General features: G+C 50.6%; 1 protein-coding gene across 1 annotated transcript in view; it reads right to left on the bottom strand.

Annotated features, from left to right (window-relative positions):
- The window catches only part of itfg1 (integrin alpha FG-GAP repeat containing 1), an 83,043-nt gene that overhangs the window by 33,773 nt on the left and 24,955 nt on the right, over window positions 1-24,315 (bottom strand). Inside the window, exons 9-10 of the mRNA XM_049030047.1 lie at window positions 18,227-18,321; window positions 8,946-9,103 (exon numbers count right to left, since the gene is read on the bottom strand). Coding sequence (XP_048886004.1) covers window positions 8,946-9,103; window positions 18,227-18,321 — 253 coding nt within the window. The remainder of the gene's footprint in view (window positions 1-8,945; window positions 9,104-18,226; window positions 18,322-24,315) is intronic.

Raw genomic sequence — 24,315 nt, 5'->3', positions numbered from 1 at the left:
GGGGAGCAAAGACGATCGAGCGAGAAAGGACCAAGGAGACGGGGGTCTGACGCAGGGGGAGAGAGGAACACATCATGAACTACAGAATGATGGGGAGTGAAGACCAACACGTGAGAAAATCCCCCTCCTGCTGGGACATGAAATGGGGGAAGGGAGGGAGGGACACATCATGAACACGGAAAGGTAGGGAGCGAAGATCAACATGCAACACAGACCCCCGAAATCACGAGAAATCTGACCAGGAATGCAGGCCATCACTTACAATAAAGACCTAGCAGCTGGATTATATTAATTAAACACAGGTGAAATAATTTCCCCCTCAGTCTCGAGCTCCCTAACCATCACTCTGCTGTAAAACAGACCCCGTCGGGTTACAGGAAGCGGATCTGCAAAGACGGCCCATTCCAGAACACGAGAGGCATGCTCTTGGCCATTTGTTCCCCCATGTCCCCCTCCTCCCTGCTCGGTTCCTGACTAGAGGAAATCATGGCCACCTCTTCAGATCCTGCACTGCTCTGATTAAAGCCCCAGCACCGAAACAGCAGGAAGCATCCGCATTCCCATGTAACACCCCCCCCTTCCCCACCACACCACACACGCCAGGCATGGGGGGAGGGGGGTGCTGGAAGGTGAAAGAGAAGATTGCAGAAGAAAAGCCCATCATAGCCCCCCTCCCAATTCACCCTGGGCACCTGTGGCCTTCAGAAGCTGTTGACCTGAAATTGAATTGCCCAGGAAGGTCACGTCGGGATCACTGCAGGGGGGGGGGGGGGGGGGGCTGCTATTCAGGGCCGCTGCATAGCCCTGGGCTCCAGCAGCTGAGGGTACGAGCATATTAAGGACATCGCCATGGACTGGATCACTGTTGGATGGACTGACGAGTTACCATCTCTGTTTGCAAGCATGTGCCGGGGGGGGGGGCGCTACTCCTGCCTAACCCCCCCCCCGGCTGTTTCTGACAGTGTCTGATGGCTTGGCGCTTCAGCAATGACCCCCAGAGTAGTTAGACGGCAAAGGATGGGAGCCGTGAATGTGATTCTCATCCTCCCTTCCGTCCGTCTTGAGGTGGGGATGCATCTTCGGGATAGAGGGGGTGTGGTCCGAGAGGGCAAATGTGTGCGTGAAAATAGTAAAGGAGTGCCACGTAAAAAACAGGGGGCTTGGCATGTGCACACACACACACACACACACACACACACACACACACACACACACACACACACACAGGTACAATCACCCACACACACACACACACACACACACACAGGTACAATCACCCACACACACAAACACACAAAATTATTACTAGGTTTGGGGAGTTCAAAGGACTGGTCCCTCCCACACACACTAATGCAAACGTGCACACACACACCTGGGCCGAGGGTGCTCCCAAAGGAAGCCGTTAACAGCGCCCCCTGCAGTTTACTCCTAGGGGAGCCCGCAGTGTCTTGTTATTAATACTGGAAGCACAGAGGAGGTGTACATGTGTCCAATGAGACCTCGCCACGGCGGCCCAGTGACGCATTACTACAGCCCGTTCTGTCTCTTTCTCTCTCCCTCTATCTTTTATTCCTGTTCTCTCTCTCTCACTCTCTCTGCTGGTTGAAGCCACAACTATGTCCTGCTGTGTCAACGCAGTCGGTGGCCGGACGCTAATTGGCCACTTTAGACCCCAGACCTCAGTGACTGGGGAGGGGGGCACGGAAGGGGTCAGACTCTCCCCCAGACTGATGCTTCATACCCCCTCACAATGCAAAAGGGTGGGGGTGGGCATTTACGGGTACTCTGGGGAGGTGGAGACGGTGCTGGGGCAGTTCAGCCCACTCGAGCTGCCTCTGACGACAGGCTCCACAAGCAGACAGTAAATGAAGGGAGGCGCAGGGCACCCCAGCATTCCCACACGGAGCGCGCCCCCTGTCGAATGCATGAAATCAGAAACACCTGTCCCTCCGCTGAAAGCCCGGACAATCAGATACAAGCGATGGCCTGCATCCAGTGGTCGGTGCCTCTTGGAAATCAGAGCAGGAACACATCTGAGGATAGGAGGAATTTCTGGGTGGTGAAAGCACTGGGGAGGCGGGACCAGGGCAAGCCCCTCGCAGATGTGCGTCTACAGTCGGCCTGGCAACTCCATACGGCTAGGAAAATTGTGGGAAGTGTGCCAATCCCTGAGAAAAGGAGGCTGTTGCTGGCTACGCACGCATGCACACACGAGCAGACGAATGCATGGGCCGCGAGATGCATCGCCTAGCAACGGCACTCTACCTCACTGAGGTTTCAAGACGGGCAAACAAACACGGCATAAAGGGCAGCCGCCGGGGTCCTGGAAGAGGAGGCCTGCCAGACAGGAAGGACAAGGTTATTCCAGGCTGTGGGTTTGGTGAAGCGGACCGGGCAGGATGGGGGGAACTTACACCCAGGTTACTCTGATATTAGGCCCTAATTAATGAACCTTTATTCACTAAATGAAATGGCTCTCGGGTAGTAAAAGAGTAAAGATGTCCTCCGCTCCATGAGGGGGCGCTGTCTGGTCCATCCTCTGTTTAATTCCCACTGCTCCCTTTCCCTTCATTCCTGCCTTTGGAAACCTCAAGGCTCCTCGACGTGCACCATAACTGGCTCCCTTGTGTAATCCCACTCCGGACTCCCCCTTTTGCATCCCTCCTTGCATTTCAGCCACGTGACCGGGGCTCGAGCCCCCTGGGGATGACATTTATGCTCCTGAGTCCCAGGGGATCCCAGGGGTCCTGGGGAGCAGGTGTCTCAGGATGGGAGGCAAGCATCTCCATAAAAAGCAATGGGATAGATAATGGCTGACCTCCATCAGGAGATGCCAAACTGGGCAGCGGAGAGAAGCCGGAAGGTGGGAGCCCTTTTCACACCATCTGCAGGGAGCTCGCCTCTCTCACGCTAACTGGATCCATCCCCCCTCACCGGGAGCAGCCTAGCTGAGGCCGGCCAGCTCGTTTGTTCCCCAGTCATTTCAGAAGCGACCCTGCTTTGCATGATGGGATAACTGAGAGTCCATTGTGTATATCATCAAAGCAACTGACATGCCGGATGAGGATGGGTGAGAGGACAGAATCGGCACCATTAGTCGCACCCGTTCGTGTTCCTCAGAGAACACATGTGATGGTTAAAGCATTAGCGAAGATTTTGATGTTCAGGGAGGCGGGGTTTTGTTTGCAGCCGATGCCCATCATCCTTGAAAGGGGGTGGGGGAAGGTTTTCGGGGGGGGATCTGCAGTATACACCTGCCGCTGAGCCGGGACGGCTCTCCTCCATGCGGCCCGACAGCTTTCAGTGACAAGCTCTATTAGCGGTCGCTAATGGAAATCTGGAAGCTCCCACGATGTGCTAGGGGATGGGGATGGGGGTGGGGGGGGGGTGTAACGGCACGGTAACTATAACAACCGTAACACGTTTCGCATGCAGTGGGCCCAGCGTGAGAGCAAGACAGGGAGAGAAAGGGAGATAAGAAGAAAGGAGAGAAAGAAGGGAGGGAATCGACAGGTGCTGACAGAGTGGCTGTTTGCTTATTTTTATTTCAGATTTATAGTGGGGTGGGGGTGAGGCAAGCTATGTCTCACAATTAACAAAGGCCCCCCCACCCACCCACCCAGGGCAGGGAGCAGAGGAATCGGGTCTAGTCCAGGGACCACAGGAGGTCCAGCTGCCCTCAGCGATTCATGGATGCAGAAAAACGAACCCCCCTAATGCGCTCAAGCTTTTCCTCACGCGGGTTGCGCTTTTAAGCAGATGCATCCCAGAATTCCCTGCAGAGCCAGAAGGACAAGTCTGAGTAAGCATTGAATTTAGTATAATATTTGATATTTATTAAAGTGGAATTCTGTATCACTGCTACTCATATAAAATCGTTTGGGCAGATGCCCCGGTATCAACATTTTAATGGAAAAGTAAAGCAGGCAGATCTGACCCATATGTGAATGAATTCCCACCCAAAATTAGCTTGTTTATTTCTGAAATGCAACCAGCAGTCACACGGCACAGGCTCTCAAAGTAAGCGGACAGAGAGAGATTACCACATCCCCACCATCGAGAAAATCTCTATCTGGGGTCAAGAGTGACTTTGATATACGGAACGGAAAGATCTGGATACTAGCTCTCATCAATCCAGCAGCGTGTTAGGAGAAGGGAGAGGAGCTTTTTTACATTTAAATGTCCTTATCCAGGCTGCAGTGGTGAGGAATCAACAAAAAGAAACAACCACTGCAGTGATTCACCAAAACAAAACCTTTTACTCTCCCTGGAAAAATGCTCAGAAGCTCAAGGTTGAAATATGAGCATCTAGGTACTGCTCCTCATTTTAGGCGCTGATGTAAATGCTCAATTTATTATTACAAATAAGCACTTCGTTTTAGATAGCTTAATTGAGCTGCCCAAAAACAAACGTCATAAGGACAGGGACCCTGTTCGGAGTTACGTGACATGACAAATTGACCACGACGTTTTTATTAAAGTGCACCAATCGTTTATTTTCTTATTTGATCTTTTTTTGCTGGAGCTAGTGGAATCGAATTACTCGTAACTAAATCCAAAGATGACGAGCGGGGATTAAAACCATGCGGCAAAGACGCGCCATGCTACCAGAGACAGCAGGTGGCACAGCGGTTAGGGAGATGCGGCTGTGATTAATCCAAATGGCGAATCCCAGGAGAAGAATTACTGTTGTGCTGTAGTGACGAGCATTACAACGTTCAAAAAAGATAATCTATAAATAACTGCGTTCAGTCAACCCGGTTTTCTGAAACAATAATAATAATAATAATGATAATAATAATAAAGTCTCTCGCTAAATATGCAGATGGGGGGAAACAGAGAGGCTTCTAGAGGTGAGTCTTGGTACTGCAGCTGGTACCTTACAGCAATATTCTCTGAAGTGATATGGAACAGTTGGCTGCATGTCTGTTGGGAGGAAGGGTAGCAGAAGATCCACAAAGGCAGCACCCCTTTCACCCGCATCTCAGCTCTTACTCGCAAGGGAAATTAGGCCCGGAGTGATTCTGGAAAGCCATCAAGGTGACCCCCCCAACCTTAAGACGTGCGAGACCAAGCTCGGATAACCGCGGTGCTGAGGCTCAGATCTACTCAGATCACTCCAGATTAGTGGAGCGGATCAGATCAGCAGCAGGGGGGGCATTTTTGATGGCTCATGGCGTCAAAAACACTATGGGCCACACCAACAGAGCCGGTACGTAACCGTACTGGGGGTGGGGGTCTGAGTTAACATGGTGTCCGGATAGATAGATGGACCAATGAGAGCCTTTTAGACGTCATGTGGTTCAGCTTCACGCAGCTTGGGAATGGGTACGTGATCCTTCCGAAGGGATGTACACACCCCCTCCCCCTCACTGGTCTGCCTCTGACAGAACCTCAGTGAATAACATGGCGAGAGCAGCTTCATGTGACGCGACAAGGCAAGGTTCGGGGGTCTGGAGGTGGTGGGAGGAACACAACAAACAGGTGGCGTGGCTGAGAGGCTTAAGGCTCACTGCTATTGGACCTGGGGGGGGGGGGATGTGCACTGTGCAAAACGGGCAGCACGACTGGGGCGGGCAGAGTCACGCAGAGGTGGGGGGATGGGAATCTCAGTCCAGCCTGTCAGATTAATAACAGCCACCCTTGTACCCCTGCAGTCACAATGTTCTCCTGACCCGACATGGGGTCAGTCCCAGCAAGATCACCAAATAACTGCCAAACCCCAAATACAGACACCCTTTGCTTCTCATTGATAGACAGACAGACAGACATAAAGACTGACATAAAGTCAGACAGAGACAGACAAACAGACAGTCAGAGAGTCTGAGAGAGACAAACAGAGAGACAGACAGAAAGTCAGACAGACTGAAAGTCAGACAGACTGACATAGAGATAGACAGACAGAGAGACAAAGACAGAGAGCCAGTCAGATAGACAGACAGAAAGTCAGACAGACTGACAGACAGACAGAGACAGTCAAATAGTCAATCAGACAGAGAGTCAGTCAATCAGACAGAGAGTCAGTCAGACAGACAGACAGATAGATAGACAGACAGGGAACAGTTGCCTTTACAATAGCCTTCTATCGAAAGCAAGGTGGATCAGCGGGGAGTTTGGGGGCTGTTTTATGTTTTGGCTCTATTGAGACATGCTCCAGCCATGCAGTGGGTGGGTGTGTGTGTGTGTGTGTGTGTGTGCGCATGGCTATATCCTCGAACACACTGCATGGTGAGGAAGTGGGGGTGCATAGGCCTGAGCAGCTGAGGGCCAAAAACTACAACAGACCTTTATCTGGCTGAATACGCCCCCCCAACGAAACCCCCGCCCCCACAGCCTCACTATTCATCACGCCTTAGAAAATGTCACCGCAAACAAACCCCAAGCGAGAGCATGACCCCAGAGCGGGACTGTGGAATATCGACTTCAGAACAGAAAAAAATAAATAAACCAAGCACAGGCAGATAAACAAGAAAATAAATTCAGGCATGTGTGAGACGCTGTGTTTTTAATGTGGGCTTCCACATAGCCACCCCGAGGGGGGCCTGACTGGCTGGGACACGTCGCTAAGGCGTGACGGCTCACAGACTGACATGGCGGGGAGCCCCATGACATTCAGTGTCGTGTAATGAGCAGCGTGTCACCCAGGACTCCAATAAAAACGGTAACAGCAAGACCTGGTGACAGCAAACGTGGTAAGAAAGCAGGCCATGTCACCCATTCGTAGTGACCACGACCAGACAGGAAGGAGACGCGTAGATGGACCTGCTCACGGTCCATGTGAACATGGCGAGGATGACTAGGCCACAGCAAATGCCACCGAAGTGGGGTGCCGTATTTACCCGTATATGAGGTCACCTCACAAAACGGCGCGGTTACGAGAAAACACGGGCTAAGTGGGGTGCAGTATTCTCCTGTATATGAGGTCACTGCAGAACACGGCAAGATGACGGTAAATGCAGTCGGTGAAGAAGGGGGTGTGAAAGGTCTCGGTCGCGGGGTGAAAGATTCCGGGCGCACGCCTCACACCCGCAAACATCACTCTCTTCAAGGCCACTCAAAACAGAGTACGCTAACAGACATGCAAAACTAACTGAAGCATTTTAACATATTTAACAAACAGTGACAGACCCTAAGGCCCAAGGAAGGCAGAAGGAATGGCATTAGCCTGCAGTGTGGGTGCCGGGATCGGCTTTTACCTTTATTATCATTGGCCTTTGTCCTTTTATTCGCTCTCCTTTCCATCTCAACTACTAATACTCCTTATAATATGCAGTATCATCTGTTTTTGTGGTGTACAATAACGTCATAAACGTTTGAGCGTACATGTCCGCTAGTATGTGTGCGGAGAAGTATGAACCAGGCTTAATTTACACCAAGACAGTAATCTGCACGTAGCCAGTAAGACAGTAATCAACAAGACATAACTCTACAAGACAGTACTCTCCAACAAGACAGTACTCTACAAGACAGTACTCTCCAACAAGACAGTACTCTACAAGACAGTACTCTGCAGCATGACAGTATTCTCCAACAAGACAGTACTCTCCAACAAGACAGTACTCTCCAACAAGACAGTACTCTCCAACAAGACAGTACTCTCCAAGACAGTACTCTGCAGCATGACAGTATTCTCCAACAAGCCAGTACTCTACAAGACAGTACTCTCCAACAAGACAGTACTCTACAAGACAATACTCTGTAACAAGCACCTCCTGTGAGTCCTCCGAGTCTCCTTAATGCAAATTTCAGTTCATTAGTATTATTATTATATATAGTGGATGACAGTGAATCTTTTAATTATCATTTAATCGTTATTTAACTGGCATTTCATTAGCCACACACTCGCAGTGTTCACACAGCGCATGAATAGCGCTGCATTTTCACACTAAAACAGAACGCATGAGCCGCACCAGACCAGGCAGCTTCTGCGAGGTGAAACTGTAATCAGCCACTCCAAAGATGGAGACGGGGAGAATGGCTTTAATGCGACGAGGCGTTACTTGTGTATAAATAGGGCCAGCGTCCATTAAGAGGGAAGTTGGGGAGGGCGTGATTAGTGGAAGAGCTGGAGGGAGGAACAGCACGCTCACACCTTATGGCAAATATTTTATAAGCACTTCAGGTATGTGTGAAGACTGTCACTCGTAGGTAAGATAGCGAGAACAGCAGGCAGTAGTGTACGAAGGGGCGGGGCCACATGGGCACTGGCCCCAGCTTAAAGCTGATTGGCTCCCAGAGTACCCCCTCACTTGTCACTTGCTGATTCAATCCATATCATTGGCTAATGATAACGTTGGCCCCTCTGTATCAATTATTGCCCCCTGTAATGCACCCCACTTTAAAACATTCCTAGAATCGCCCCAGGCAACAGGCTGAGTGTGACACATAGGGGCCTGCTCTGAAATCAGATTTAGCAACCTAGCAGGGTTTAAAGAAAGGTTAATGAGAGTCTTCCCGGTCTGAAGGGTACGATTCATGTTTACGGTTAGATTGCAGCATGTAAGCAGCTGAAGGAGGGAAAGCTCCTCCATTCTACCGACCTGAGAGCAGTTCAAGGAGACTGATCACCTACTTCCCCTCCCCCGCTGCTCGTCAATAGGCTGGTCGGGTCTTAAACTCTGGCTCTGGAGGTAGCGCTGGTGTCGTGCTACAAACTGCTGAGCGTGGTTATGATGGGGGTAGAGATGTGACCTCCACACAGCACAGGTGAGAGTTAGGGGCCTGCACATGGAACTGCACCGACATCTGAACCTTAACACTCTGGGTGCGGTCAGTAATAAACCAGAGTAAAGTGACGATATAATAATAAGCAATACTAGGCTGCCGGGGAATGATCAGGGAGGAGGTGGGACTAGCTTGACGAGAACTTGACGATCCTATATTCTTCTACACGTTTAGACAGGAAGTGAGAGGATGGCGGCCTTGGCCGTGGGTCGTGCACTCACTTCCCGCTGGTGTTCTTCAGGACAGCCAGTGCATCCGGGAAGCCGTCCAGGTTATAGTCCCCAAGGTGGAGGGTGATGGGGAGCCGCAACTCGGACGGGAGAGGGACGAAGCCCCACAGCGTATCCCTCCGCTGGAAATCCGTCAGGATGGGCAGCCACTGCGCATGAAAACATGGAGGAAATGTTGATGTGTGAATGTATACAGGTGTGGCAGCTCAATCTACTACAATATGGGGGCACTGTGTGACTCAGCGGGTTAGAATTCTATCCCTAAAATCAGAAGGGCATTGTTTCAGATCCCAAGGTCAGCAGAGTAATTTGACCACTGGGCCCTTGAATAAGGCCCTTAAGCCCCAATTGGTCCAGACTGACCCTGCATTCTCAAAAGTGTGCATCACATTAGATAAAAGTGTTTGCTAATCAAGTTAAGTGTCAATCCATCCTTCATGATGCCTGCATAATGATAACACTGCACAAAAGGTTATTTCAAAACTGGGCAGGATGGCTTAGCAGAAATCCCCAAAATCTTGACCTTAATGCAATCATTTCCTACCTCCAGTCAGGCTTCGTAATGAGCCATACAGTGAGCAGATGTCTCATTCAGAACAACAACTTTAACACTTTGGGCTGTAATGGCATTTAGTCACCAGCAGAGGCAGCACTGAGCACTGGGGAGGGAAGCAGTGTAATACCGCCCAGTGGCTTTTCTACAAATTCATGAGATAAAAAATAGCTTTAAACAAACCACAAAGACGTCATTTTACAGTCACACAAAGCCGACGGCGGGCCGATCATCATGGAAGGGAAGAAGAAACAGAGAAGGCCTTTGATGTGATTTTCAGAGTGGGGAAAAGGCTGGCGTATCCTTACAGATTGCTCACTCGCTCACTCTCTCGCTCGCTCGCTCGCACGGACGACAGCTTTCTTTAATAAACACACACCGCTTTTCTCCCAAAGGTTCAACAGCTGCATCGTCACGGGAACGCCAGAGACTGGCGATCAGTCTGCAAGCCGTTAAATGGGACGTCTGGCCAAAAAGGGAAGGGGAGATATATTGGAGGGGGGGAGGCTCTGCTGGTCCTTCAGCTGCTCCAGAGCTACGGAGCGCCAACATCAAACCATCATCGAACACTAACCCCCCCCCATCATGCAAAAATGGCCCAGGAGAGCCATAACTCAACCTGCTGATGATCCTGTAGGACAGTGCTCGAGGTCCTGAGAGGGGAGAACCATCATCACAGGTACAAGCCATGGGGCCGTAGGTTTCCTAAGCTCTTCTATTTGATGGCCCATAGAGGCGGTGAGTAGTGAATTGGGGATCGGTGTCCGGAAGGTCATGGGTTTGAATCCCTTGGTTGGCGTTTCACCATTGGACCCTTGAGCCTTTAACTCCACCTTGTGTTGACTGACCTTGTGTTCTGACCCAATGTCGGTCAACCCATTAGATAACAGGCAGTCACCGAAGGTGCTATCTCCTGAGGGGCTGTGTCTTAGCAAACCAATTTCACTCCTCGGTTAATCTTTCCTAAGGTGTCACCTGGGCTCTGACCAGCGCTACTCTGAACTCAAAGCTTCCTCTCACCTGTATTTATGGGTGTCTTTGTCTCTCACAGAGAGCAAGTTGGGAAATTAGAAAACTGTCCGATCTCCCCACCATGAGTAAGGTATCCTTGTTCTAATCAGACAAGAAGAAGGCTGCGATATTCTGCAGTATTATAAATAATTTGTCTAAAAAACAGTTTCCCCCATTTTCTGAAACCTGCATAATTTTATATTGCCATCATATGTAAATAATTCCCCTATAACTTGTTCATTATCGGAAACATCTTCACAAATGTTGTTTTTCAAACACTCCTTTGCTTTCAATATTTTTCTTCTACTGCTCCATGGATAATTAAAAAGTCTACTAGTTTTGGCTACAATTGGCGCCATTTTTCAGTGATTAGAGATTTATTCCTACATAATTAAAAGCCCTTGACTGGAAAGCTCCAAAGTGATATCACATGATGATACAGCAGCTCTGAGCCCAGTGTGTTTGAGCATCGACTGCTGAGGGTGCATTAGAGTTTAAAAAATGTGACCTGAAATGCTGCTCTTTTGGCCACAGTCAGGCACACATTAATGATATTACGCAGCAGACTTGCAGATTTACAGTACTGCTGGCTCAAGGTGCCGGGTGTGGGGGGGGGGGGTACTACGGGTAACTACATCCAAAACCCCAGAAATCCAGTCGCATTTGCACTGACAGAGGGGATTAGGGAGAGAACTGAGGGAGAAGACTTTGGGAAGCCAGTGGAGGGCGTCTGTCTGACGGTTACACAGAATCAGCACTGCCTGCCCCCCCCCCCCCCACAACACTGCAGATTTGACGTTACTCAACACCATGGTTCTGATGCAGCAAGTCTACAGAATGCAAACTCAGCCGTGGGGTGGGGTTGTGCGCAGGAAATAGATACTTAGCTGCCAGAGATCCCCCCCCCCCGCCCCCCACTCTGGTGAACAGGGATTTGACCCCATTCCCTCCATCGTGTTCTATAAGGAAGGTGCTGATGGCATTTAATCAATATGACAAGCCTGTGCACCCCCACTCAGAGACAGACACATTCCCGCGGCTCGACCTCAGCATCGCCGAAAGGAGCAAAGGATCTTTCTTTCTTTTCTGGATTAGCAGAACAAGGAAACGTCCGAGAGCTGATCCGTGGGCGTCTACTCCGCAAGAGCCCCCCCCCCATTTGCAAGGTGCTTGGGAAAACGCGGCATCTGCTCAGGAATGAGGGGGGTAAGGCGTGTGAGGGAGGCGGGACCTGGCATTAGCGTCACACATGGGGTCAGGGAACGCACTTTCCCTTTATTAGAAGCTTCTGGTCGCCTTTGTGCTTAAACAGACACACAACAAAGATCATCGTTATGTTTCACACTTAAGACACCTTGGCTGAATTTACTTGTTTGGTATTCAGTACAAAACTTGACCAATTTTACAGTACAAATTTTACATTGTTTCATTCTTGGCGAAAATTTGCAGCACCGACATTCTGCTCAAATGGTGTTGTTTTAAAAGGCACTGGAATTACCAGCTTTTATGACCATTATTATAGCCATAAGCAAATAAATAAATAGATTAATAAAATTAAAATACTCAGAACAATGAAGTGGTATATTACCACCAGGAGGCTTAGCGGTTAAAGATAGCAGGGTCTGTCACATTACACCACACAAAAACTGTGCTGTACTGCTGAACCTCAAACTGTGTACATGGGCAGGTGTAAAACTGCCAGCTGTGAAACAGCCCATGGTAAAAAAAAAAGGAAAAAAATGTCTAATCGCGCTACTGCAATGCTCAGGTGGATAAACAGAACAGCAAATGGATGAACGGAAAGTGAAATGATTCGATATAACTTATGTAATGCCGCTGCATTAATTTCACGTAATTTTCCTGTCGGTTAGCGGCGTTGACCTGCGGTAAACAGGATAAAGAAAGAGAGGATGATACCTACAGCATTTCCCAACCAATAGAGCCAAAGCGTGTCGTGTTGTTATGGGTAAAATGAGACGTAGAACGCGATAATTAAATCTTTCAACATGCTGTGAATCGCTTGACAGAGATTAAAGGCACATCGTGAATCACGCCAGTGTAAGTGAGGGACCCGCAGGCCCTTTAATAAGCTCGGGTGAGAGAGACGGTCGGCGATCCCGAGATCGGGAGATGGACAGAACGCACCCCCCGCCCCCCCCCCAACCCCACCCCCCAGCGCTGAGCCTGAGCCGCTGCACACCCTGATCGCTGCCTGTCACCTTTGCCAGGCTGGGAATGAAGATAAACGAGATGGTGAGATAAGGAGAGAGAGAGAGAGACAGAGACAGATGCGTGCACAGAGAAGTCCAATCGACGCCCCCTCTTAAAACCCTTTATTACTGTAATTAACCAGACAGAAGCGTTAGCGGAAAGATGTACGGAAGTATAACATCAACACAGCATTCTTAATTTAAGTGTCGACCAAGGCGCCCTGACAGTACGTGACCTGAAAATACTGGCAGGTAAATTAAATAAAACTCCCACTCACGGTAACTGGAGCAAGCGTGCTAATTAAACATAAATGTATGAGGTCTGTACAAAAGTTGAGATTTGGGAAATGTAACAGGACTGGGTAAAAAAAAAAAAAAAAATCCTTTCCTGATTTAAATGCACTATTCCGTGGAGAAACCGCACTTTGGATCATGACGGGAATCCTGAGACGGATCCGCGGAGAGGAGGCTGAAGAATCGGCAAAGCTAGTGCTGACCGGATCGTCACCCCGCGGCTACGCACGCTAACGCGCTGAGGACAGGCAGCTTCTCAAGCCGGCCTCAGGCAGAACTCCACGGTCCGACGTCAACCCCCAATCCTGTTTCTACACCGTGGCTGATCCCAGGTGGAAATTCCCTGTCTACACTCACAGAAGCATGACGTTGATTCCTCTATTATTTACTATTTATAATCCTTTTTTTTGGATGGGGGAGGATCAAAGCGACAGGGTGACACACGTGAGTCAGATCCTCACTCCAGACAGCATGGCCGCCATTAACATCCCAACAGTCTTTGGAGAGAGGCAATGAGTGAGGGAGGGACGGAGAGAGAGTGAGAGAGAGAGTGAGAGAGAGAGTGAGAGAGAGGCCAGAAAGCCAGGCTGAATCGTCGCGGATTAAACTCAGCAGCAGATCAGGAAGACTAATCATGAAAACTTATTCTCCATGCATCCACAAACGCAAAGTCTCCAGATTACCCAGCAAATCGATGTGAGCCCACCAGTCCCTGAGACAAATGTCCGGCAGTTTGTCGCTGATAAATTACGGGGGAGACCGCAAAAGGATACAGGATCGAATTTCATTAAGAGTAATGAGCGACTGAGTAATTAACCACGACTAAACGCTATCGATTATTTACCTGGAAAACAATAGTATTTCGATGTTAAAAGATTTTATTTGATTAGGAGGCCGAGCCTAACCATTCACAATCTGTCACAAATAAGATGGTACTCCATCCATCCAACATGCACTGAGGTGGGTTTAGAGTCTAATGAGAGCAGGAACCCCCAAGGCACTGCCCATCCAGGGCTTTGTTGACAAACACCACATAAGATATGGCTTGATTATTCAGGACGTGATCTTCATCGACAGTTGGCCCTCTCCACAGCAAAGTCACATGGCCCGGCGCACAGCGTTACCGTCACGGACGTGATCAGATTGAGAGTCTGAGAATGAGGCCCAGAGGAGTTCGGGTAGTTGGGACGGCGATCTCACGAGTCCTCAAACGTAGGTGGTGTGGAGAGGCCGCCAGGTCTTCACCGTTTCAGGGATGGTTACTCAGAGAGGGCTAGCAGACATCCAGGAACACATGCGGGTGTGCATGGGCCAGTGTGCACTTAATTCAGTAGAGGATGTGTGAATGAGAAAAGTGTGGGATAGAGCGGATAGGAGAGTGGGTGAATGTGTCACGGCAGGTCAGTTAAGCTGAATAATATAATGCGCGTCGTCATGGAGAAAGTGCTGCAGATGGACTGGAGGAGAGATGCTGACACATCCACGGAAGGATGTAGGCTGAACCAGGTGTCTGGTACGCGCTGCCGTGGGTGAGAGAAAAGGATCAGCAGAAGGGGGACGGACGGTGGGCAGCGTTTATGGCACCCCCTTCAGTCTGCACATGTGAGACACCTGAGAGCCAGGCTATGTCCCTATCGCATACAGACTCTGCTAATCGTACTTCCCAAGCTTCCCATTTTCCCATTGCCAAGGCAGAGTGGGATCTCCAGCGGGAGGGGGGAGCAACAGGAATGCAAAACCCCGAGGACCCCCCCCTCCCATAAGGATCCCCTTTTTACCCAATCGTTTATTAAATCGTCAGGAAAACGGCGTAAGCAGATCCTGCCGCTGTTGACGTGACATGAAGTGCGGATCATTAGGCAGGGAGATTTAAATTACGGGCGCTGACAGGCTGCACGGGGTGGGGGGGGGCTCACGTCAGCCCCTCTCTGAGAGAGCCATGCCCAGCTAGGGGAGTGGCCTTTTAGCGGCTAATGCTAAATCACTGCTGCGCTTATGATCTCCCCAGGGAAATGTATCCACAGAACGTTGGCATTGTAGGGATCCCTGACCCTGAACAGGATAAGCAGTTATGAGAACAATGGATGGATGAATGGAGAACTGAAGGAATAGATGGATTTTTGAATTACAAATGCCATTTTCATCTGGGCTCTACAGCAGAATAGCCTTTGGTTCGCTACTGTGTATAGTTCCAACTCAAGACAAATTGTCTAATTTGTCTAATTTGGGCCATAGGTCCAACAAAACCGAAGCAGCACTGTCCCCTTCCAATCAACAATGCCCTTGTCTGTTCGATACCTAGACGTTCCTTACTCTGTAAAAAAGCCGTTTGGCCTGGGAGGGGCGCTAATGAGCGGGACGCATGCTGATCTCGAGCCTTTGAGAGGGGAGTCTGGGGTGTCACAGACAGCTGAGCCTGCCACGGGGCTAACGAATAAGTAAATCATTTAAAAAGCACTACTTTAAAACGGATCTTTTATTAATGCTGACACGGAGCACCGGAGCTGAACTATGGCTGAGTTCTCTTCGTTAATATTACAGGAATGACGGTGGAAACAAGGGAGATCTGAGAATAACCAACCTGGCGTCACAGTGACGGATCACACAAGGACAGGCCTGGGTGTGGGAAATGTACTTACAGAGAAAAACACAAACAGAGTCGTGTACATACACAGGGCCGTAAAACCACAAGTAAACAGGCACAGAGAAAGGCAGGACAGCATCACGTAGAGGAACACAAGCACACGGAGGGGGGGAAAGGCTCACAGAGACATAAAACCGAGAGTAAACAGACAGACAGAAATGCAGGACAACATCGCATACAGGAACATACACATAGGGGGAAAAAGCTCAGAGACATAATACCATGAGTAAACAGGCACACGGAAATGCAGGACAACATCATGTACAGGATCAGAACCATAGAGGAAAACACATTAGCAGGTAACCGCACAAACACACACACACACACACACACACACAGATTAGGTATGTGTATCATTGTTCATTTTTACCGGCATAACCCTAACCACAGCTACACCAACTGTAAGCCCAACCCAGCCCTAACCCTAACCCTAACTATAAGTCACCAAACAAAATACAATAACCTAACCAAACAAAATACTTTCGGCATATTTCAGTTTTTTGATTGCAGTCACCGATTTTTATGAAATTGAGGTCCCCCTTATCGGGACTGACAAAATGTCCCCACAAGGTCAAAATAACAAGTTTTTATCACATACATTCACAATGTTTATATATATAAACATATATATAGTTTATATTTATATATATATATGCATACACACAGATATATATATATATATATATATATATATATATATATATATATATATATATATATATATATACACCCCCCCATACACACCAGAGTGAACGCATCTGCGATCCCAGCCACGTGCTGGTAACTCTGTGTGACGAGCTGACCCCTCGGTTCTGCCGTGCTGTGTTCTGACAGCTCCTCCCGTCCTGCCAAATGAACATCGGCGCCATCACCGTACCGACGTGCTCCAGTGCTAATGTGACCCCCACCGGCGCTGACAGGATGGACCGGGGCTCGGCAAACGGGCAAATCGGCAATGGCGGGACCCTGCCAAAGCCCCCTACCCCTTTGGCCTGGGTTCAGGAGGGAGGTAACCGATAACATGCTTCCTCTACTACTGCCCGTTCCATCAGCCCCCACTGCTACCCCTGCCCCACCCCCATGGCCTGTCATACCCCCACAGGCAAACAGGGTATCTGGATGATGTGACGTTGACTCACGCATCACTGCGCCTACACGTCACCTTGGAGATAACCTACAATTCCATCCCGTTTCTCTGGTTCGAGCTGTCCTGACCTTCCCCGGGATGACGCCATCTGCTGTCCGCAGGCCTCGATATCTGACACGCGAACATACGTGCACACACGCGGGGGCACACGGCAGGGCACGCACACACACATTACCCATGGCAGCCAGGGACTGCCCATGAGGTATTGAGGTATCTACTCAAAATATTTACATTTGGAGAAGAACAGATTTTTAAGCTGGAAGTGAAAAATTACTAACTTGACCCTAACGTGGGGTGATTGGGGTCGGGGTTGGGGGGGGCAGGGGCATGAAGATGGGGAGGGGAGAAAGCATCCTTTGTGTGCCTTGAAAAGAGAAGACCAAAAAGAGCAGCGGATATTATCAAGTGAAGAGCAATACAGGAATGCTATTCTGCAGCTGACGGAAAGGAAATGAAGGTGAAATAAGATGCAGCTCCACCTCTGCCTCCCGGGGATTTCGGACCGCCCCAAGACACCGACTCGGACTGGCTCAGACCTCAACACTCCCCCCAGTCAACACTTTTACTGTTGCCACCCCTATGCAGTTGACAAGATTTACCGTCACCATACCTGGTTTCTGTCATCGCCTCCCCCACATGCCAGGGACTGCTTAGGTCTGTGTGGGGGCCGGCCCAAGTAACGTAAAGACATCTCGTAAAGATGCCCCTGTGTACTGGGCCAGCTCACAGGGGATTAAGGTCCTCAATCACAGCAGAAACCCTGTCTTCAAGTTAAATGTAATCACAATCAGGGACAGCTGCTGGAGTGACCAGCCAGATCTCTCCATCTCGCTGACGTTACGGGATCGGAGTGGGAGCCATTAGCCGCGGTCAACAAGCTCAAAGACAAATGCTTTCGGCTCCTGCTAATTGGCTTCGGGGGCCTGATTAAAAAGCGGGCAAGTGGATCTGAACACAGGCGCCTGGAGGCACGAAATGGCGAGGATAAGTCCCTCTCCTCACCACATACCATGTGACTCTTCAGTCTGATTTTATCTTACTCTTGGAAACCCAGACACTCTGGCACATGGCCTGCAGAAGGAATGATCCAGAACTAGCTGGAGCCAGCCACTCACACGGCCCTACACCTGGCCTCTTTGCCATTGGGCGCCACCCAAAGCCAGGGAAGTGAGGGTGCATCTGTCTCCCGACACTGAAAACCTCCTTTTCCTCCAGCATTTCAAAGTGGCCAAAAAGTCTACATGCAGGTTGACGTGGCCCAGGGAAATCACACATCTGTACATTTCTTACCCATTTAGGAAGGAGACGTTCAGGTATGTCTGCCACACCCATGAACCCGGATGACCTCTGACCTTCCCCATGACCTTTAACCCCAATAAGCCAGCACTCCCCTGTGAGGTCATGGCGACTCACCTGATTGTCCCCGGGCTTGGAGAGGTAGATGACGCTTTTCTTACACGCTGAGTCGTGACACACTGGCAGCAGGTGGTCCTGCGAGCCGTCCCCATCTGCAGAGAGGCACGAATTCATCAAAACGTCAATGAATGTGAGCAAAGTCACCCCCCCCCCCCCCCGTCTTTTTTGTAGATGGACACGGACATAAACATACACGCCAAATATACACTGCCAATCTGTGCTAACAATCGGCAACTCAACCATGACTCCAGTCGTTTATGGTCATATTCTCTCATTTTGTTTTGGAATTTTTAAGCCCAGTGCAGGTGGGCCCAGGGGGGTTGGGGTGGGGGGGGGGGGTGACCGAGGAAGGCTGAATGGAAAAGGGGGAGGAAAAGGGTCATTCACTCGGATGGAAAGAGGGAAAGGGTCATTCAGCATGACATGCCCATCAATAATCAAGGGATCGTGCACACGAGGCGGTGGGGCTCAGGTGGCTGTGGGCCCGTTCCACTGCCGCCCACACGCAGGTCTGACATCAGGCTCTCATGATGCCTGAGTGACAGGGGTGTCCACATAGGGCCGGTGTGAATCTCCTGACTGATACACGATGCTGTTTGTTCTTTGATGGATGTCTTTTATATTTGCATTACATTTCAGTTATTTAGCAGATGCTTTTACCCAAAGCCATGCATGTTTTAGAGAAAGCAAGGTTAGGGATAGTGGTCAGCCAGTCCCTGGAGCAACAGGATTTTAAAGGCCTTGCCCAAAGACCCAGCAGTGACATCACTTTGCTGACCCTGGGGTCTGAACCGGTGACCTTCCGATCACAAGCGCAGCATCCTAACCCGCTGACTCACACAGACGGATCTCCCCAAACTTCTTCCCGAACTAGTCTCAGATTTCCGCGCACATGAAGACAAGTGTCATGTACCACATTCACCTCTGGATTTCACACTGAAGCAGACAAGGTTGACGAGGGAAGCAGAGCTCCAGGGCCCTTGTCCAAACACATGTCTAACATTGAACACCAACTTGTGTGCCCAAGGGCCTGAGCAGCCTGGTGTTTCCATACTGAAACGCTGAGACTTCTGGGTAAATGGTTTGTAACTAAGAGCGGGCGAAGACCTCAGCGAGACGCGGGAGAATAAAGTAGCCGCCCAGGTGGAGACAAAAAACAATAACAACACTCTTGAAGTTAGCATACTAATGAGTGAAAAACGAAACGAAACAAAACAAAAACCCGTGGTGTGACCGGCAGTGCAGCAAGACTCCACCGCTGCCACCGCTAATGAATAATGCATTAGGCTGTGGTCGCTGGCGACGGAAAAACCCGGAACGATGCGCAAATGCAGATGGGGTGATTTGCCTGGCACATGCTCGACGACCATATGCCGCGTCGTAAGAGAGGCGGAAAGGCCGCTGGCCCTGGGCTCAAACCAGAGACGCTGGTGGCATCAGGAGCAGTGTGACGAAGGTGGGTGTTTATGGGAGAGGGAGGGGGTCGGTCCATTAATGCGCCAGATCTTCAGACCACTCCAGGTGTAGTGGAAAGATGAGATGGTGGAGGGCAGTTTGCTCGCTTCTCGTGAGAGGACAGGCGTGAAAAAGTGCCGGGGGTTATGTCTGAAATGGGTGGGGGTTAGCAGAGGCGGGTTTGTTTTTGCTAGTGTCCCTCCTCCTCACCCTGAACTGGCCTCCGGTACCTGCATGCTGCCCTTAAAGCTGCTGGGCAGGTCCAGCCCGAGGAGTCCCGCCGGCGCCCTGCCAGAGGGGGGCGCCGGCTGAAGGCTGCCCCAATGTTGCTCAACCAGAGGAAAACGGGCTCGGTGGCTGCACTGTCATCTCAAGGGTGTGAGGATATATTTCATATTCAGGGGCATAAGCATACGTTTGTGGGGGTTAAGGGCGGCAATGTGACAATTTGTGAATAATACCTGTGTATCACTATAAGCTATACCCATAACAGTCGGCTAGCCTGAATTGCAACAACATGTCAATTTATTACTAATTTCCAAACAAACAGTACTGTACTGTTCACTTTGTCATTTCCTATCAAGACTTTTTTATATAATATACAAACCATCTACATTATGCCCCTGTATGTACAGAGTTACTACTTTAAGCACTGGAAACACTATGCTTCGGACTAATTATTAAAAACTCAAAATTAACAGCAGTGAAAAGTTTCAAAGTTACTGTGAGAAATGTGAGACTCCACGGTCATACAGACAGCCGACTCGTGAGTTTGGCTGGTTGCTGGGACAAAGATGCGCGGCATACCCAAGCCAAGACTCTTAACATGAAAGATATGGTACACACTTACACTAACAAATATTATGTATCACTAATATTTATATATGATTTTATGTGTTCCAAATCTTTTTCAGTATTATTTTTGGCATACTTATCATCAGTGGGTTTCTGCTATCTTTCAGGAAGCTCCAAAAATATTCCTGTTTAATTGTTCACAGCCCGTGCTTGCGAATAACCAAAACTGTGAATGTCAAACGGGTGAATGTGAAGGTGATTCAAATAACTCACTCAGGGATATGAGTATATATTTCATATCCGGGGGCGCGAGTATATTATTCTTACTCAGGGGAGGGAGTGTATTATCCATAGTAAGGGGCAGAAGTATATTAAACACACTCACAGCCATGAGTATATTATTCATACTCAGGAGTGCGAGTCCATGATTAATACACAAAAGTGTGGGTATATTACTCAGCCCCATCCTCTGCATACCAATTACCTTATTGTGAACCTGCTGTTTTCCAGGTAACCCCAAAAAGCAGGGGGTGATTGGGGGGAGGGGGTGCTGACCTGTGAGCTGCAGGTTCTGGGTGCCGTGGCCACTGATCCCTTAAATCAGGGCTCCCCTCACCTGCTTTGTTAAATCTACCTTAATATTCCCAAATAACTGCTGTCATTAGCAGAAAGAAATCACAGTAAATAAACTAAGTAAACAAGTGGGTAAGCACTTATAGGGGCTTCAGATATCCCCCCCCCCCCACCGCAGGCTGATGTTCCCATGGGCCTGCACTAATGTAGGCCGCCTTATGCAACATCAGCGCCGGGGCCATTTAGCAGCGCTATTTCCAGCCGATAAACGCTACGTTACAGGGGAAAAAACAGCAAAAGGATGGTAGGTGGAGCGGAGAATAGCGCAGAATGTAGGAGGAGAGGTCTCACAGGGAGGTCGCTCCGCTTCCGAGATCCACGCGGCCGAGTGGGAGGAGAAGGAGTGCCGGTGGCGACAGCCAGCCGGGACGCTGCTCGGCGCACTCGCCTGGCCTCGACCTTCAGCTATTACTCATTTATTCTGGTTACCTAACACCCCCCCCCCCCCGACGAACTTCAGGGTTTCAGCAAGCTGATGGCACTCTGACCAATGTCGCGGTCTATGTGCGCTCTGACCGGTGTCGCGGTCTATATGCGCTCTGACCGGTGTCGGGGTCTATGTGCGCTCTGACCGGTGTCGGGGTCTATGTGCGCTCTGACCGGTGTCGGGGTCTATGTGCGCTCTGACCGGTGTCGGGGTCTATGTGCGCTCTGACCGGTGTCGGGTCTATGTGCGCTCTGACCGGTTTCACGGTCTATGTGCGCTCTGACCGGTGTCACGGTCTATGTGCACTCTGACCGGTGTCGGGGTCCATGTGCACTCTGACCGGTGTCGGGGTCCATGTGCACTCTGACCGGTGTCGGGGTCCATGTGCACTCTGACCGGTGTCGGGTCTATGTGCACTCTGACCGGTGTCGGGTCTATGTGCACTCTGACCGGTGTCGGGTCTATGTGCGCTCTGACCGGTGTCGGGTCTATGTGCGCTCTGATCGGTGTCGGGTCTACGTGCGCTCTGACCGGTGTCGCGGTCTACGTGCGCTCTGACCGGTGTCGCGGTCTACGTGCGCTCTGACCGGTGTCGCGGTCTACGTGCGCTCTGACCGGTGTCGCGGTCTACGTGCGCTCTGACCGGTGTCGCGGTCTACGTGCGCTCTGACCGGTGTCGCGGTCTACGTGCGCTCTGACCGGTGTCGCGGTCTACGTGCGCTCTGACCGGTGTCGCGGTCTACGTGCGCTCTGACCGGTGTCGCGGTCTACGTGCGCTCTGACCGGTGTCGCGGTCTACGTGCGCTCTGACCGGTGTCGCGGTCTACGTGCGCTCTGACCGGTGTCGGGGTCAATGTGCGCTCTGACCGGTGTAGGGGTCTATGTGAGCTCTGACCGGTGTCGGGGTCTATGTGCGCTCTGACCGGTGTCGCGGTCTATGTGCGCTCTGACCGGTGTCGGGGTCTATGTGCGCTCTGACCGGTGTCGGGGTCTATGTGCGCTCTGACCGGTGTCGCGGTCTGTGTGCGCTCTGACCGGTGTCGCGGTCTGTGTGCGCTCTGACCGGTGTCGCGGTCTGTGTGCGCTCTGACCGGTGTCGGGGTCTGTGTGCGCTCTGACCGGTGTCGGGGTCTGTGTGCGCTCTGACCGGTGTCGGGGTCTGTGTGCGCTCTGACCGGTGTCGGGGTCTGTGTGCGCTCTGACCGGTGTCGGGGTCTGTGTGCGCTCTGACCGGTGTCGGGGTCTGTGTGCGCTCTGACCGGTGTCGGGGGTCTATGTGCGCTCTGACCGGTGTCAGGGTCTGTGTGCGCTCTGACCGGTGTCGGGGTCTGTGTGCGCTCTGACCGGTGTCGGGGTCTGTGTGCGCTCTGACCGGTGTCGGGGTCTGTGTGCGCTCTGACCGGTGTCGGGGTCTGTGTGCGCTCTGACCGGTGTCGGTGTCTGTGTGCGCTCTGACCGGTGTCGGGGTCTGTGTGCGCTCTGACCGGTGTCGGGGTCTGTGTGCGCTCTGACCGGTGTCGGGGTCTGTGTGCGCTCTGACCGGTGTCGGGGTCTATGCGCGCTCTGACCGGTGTCGGGGTCTATGTGCGCTCTGACCGGTGTCGGGGTCTATGTGCGCTCTGACCGGTATCGGGGTCTGTGTGCGCTCTGACCGGTGTCGGGGTCTATGTGCGCTCTGACCGGTGTCGGGGTCTGTGTGCGCTCTGACCAGTGTCGGGGTCTATGTGCGCTCTGACCGGTGTCGGGGTCTGTAGGTGCTCTGACCAGTGTCAGGGTCTATGTACACTCTGACCGGTGTAGGGGTCCATATACTTTGGAGCAGGAATCCCTGGACATTAGGCCATTGGCCACCTGTCCTCACCGCCAGTCTTTCTGTCTGGCTCCTGAGCACCAGGGAGGCTCTGAAAATTTAACAACTTCTTCAGTTCCACAGTTCCATAGTCATTGAAGCCCAAGGTGGAAATTCTGAACCCCTGCTGAGATTCTAAGCCAAGCCTTAAAGGTCAAAGGTCGAATCATTATTGGTACTAAACCAGACTGTGCCCATCCCCTTTCTGTGGAAGCTTCGCTATCCCACCCACCCCGATCCTTTTGCTCTCCCGGTCCCCTGCAGGGTGGACCCCCTGATATCGACCCCAAGCCCTCCCTGATAGGTTTCCTGTGTCGCTAGGTAACCACCAGGCCACATTCTGGTCCCACATGTCTGAAGATCCAAGCTCTGCCTTTTTTCAGAAGAAGGGAGTCGGTTTTCCAAGTGCTTCCAATCCCTCCACACGGCCCACAAAGGGAGGGGTCAGCTCAACATCAACGTGGCCACAGCCACGTCAGTCCACCATAACCTCGGCCAATCAGAAGGCTCCACAGAGTTTAAATTTATATATTAACTCAATCCTAACATTAAAAGCATACTGATCATGAGTTATGGTGCACAGCCTTTCTATAGGCATTTTTATAAACCAGCCACTCCATCGACTTTTCATAAACTCAATGTCTATGAAGTGACAAAAACGCAGCAACGTGACATGAAACCTTTGAAGTACAGAGGAGATTCACATAAAACGGAATGCAGCGTGTTTCAGCAATAATGGAGGTTTTACCATCACTACTTTGATATGCGAGTTTGGAAATCGACATGAGTCAAGTAACGAAGTTCAAAAGAGGGCACAGAGCTGGTGCTTGAATTGCAGGGGCAAGAAAAAACACATTATTTAATATGCCAATAGGATCAGTATAAATAATCATGACAGCATGATGATTACAGAACTGAATCAGCAGT

The sequence above is a fragment of the Brienomyrus brachyistius genome, chromosome 11 (assembly GCF_023856365.1).
Source record: "Brienomyrus brachyistius isolate T26 chromosome 11, BBRACH_0.4, whole genome shotgun sequence".
Lineage (NCBI taxonomy): Eukaryota > Metazoa > Chordata > Actinopteri > Osteoglossiformes > Mormyridae > Brienomyrus > Brienomyrus brachyistius.
This window is presented reverse-complemented; position numbering and strand designations above follow the sequence as displayed.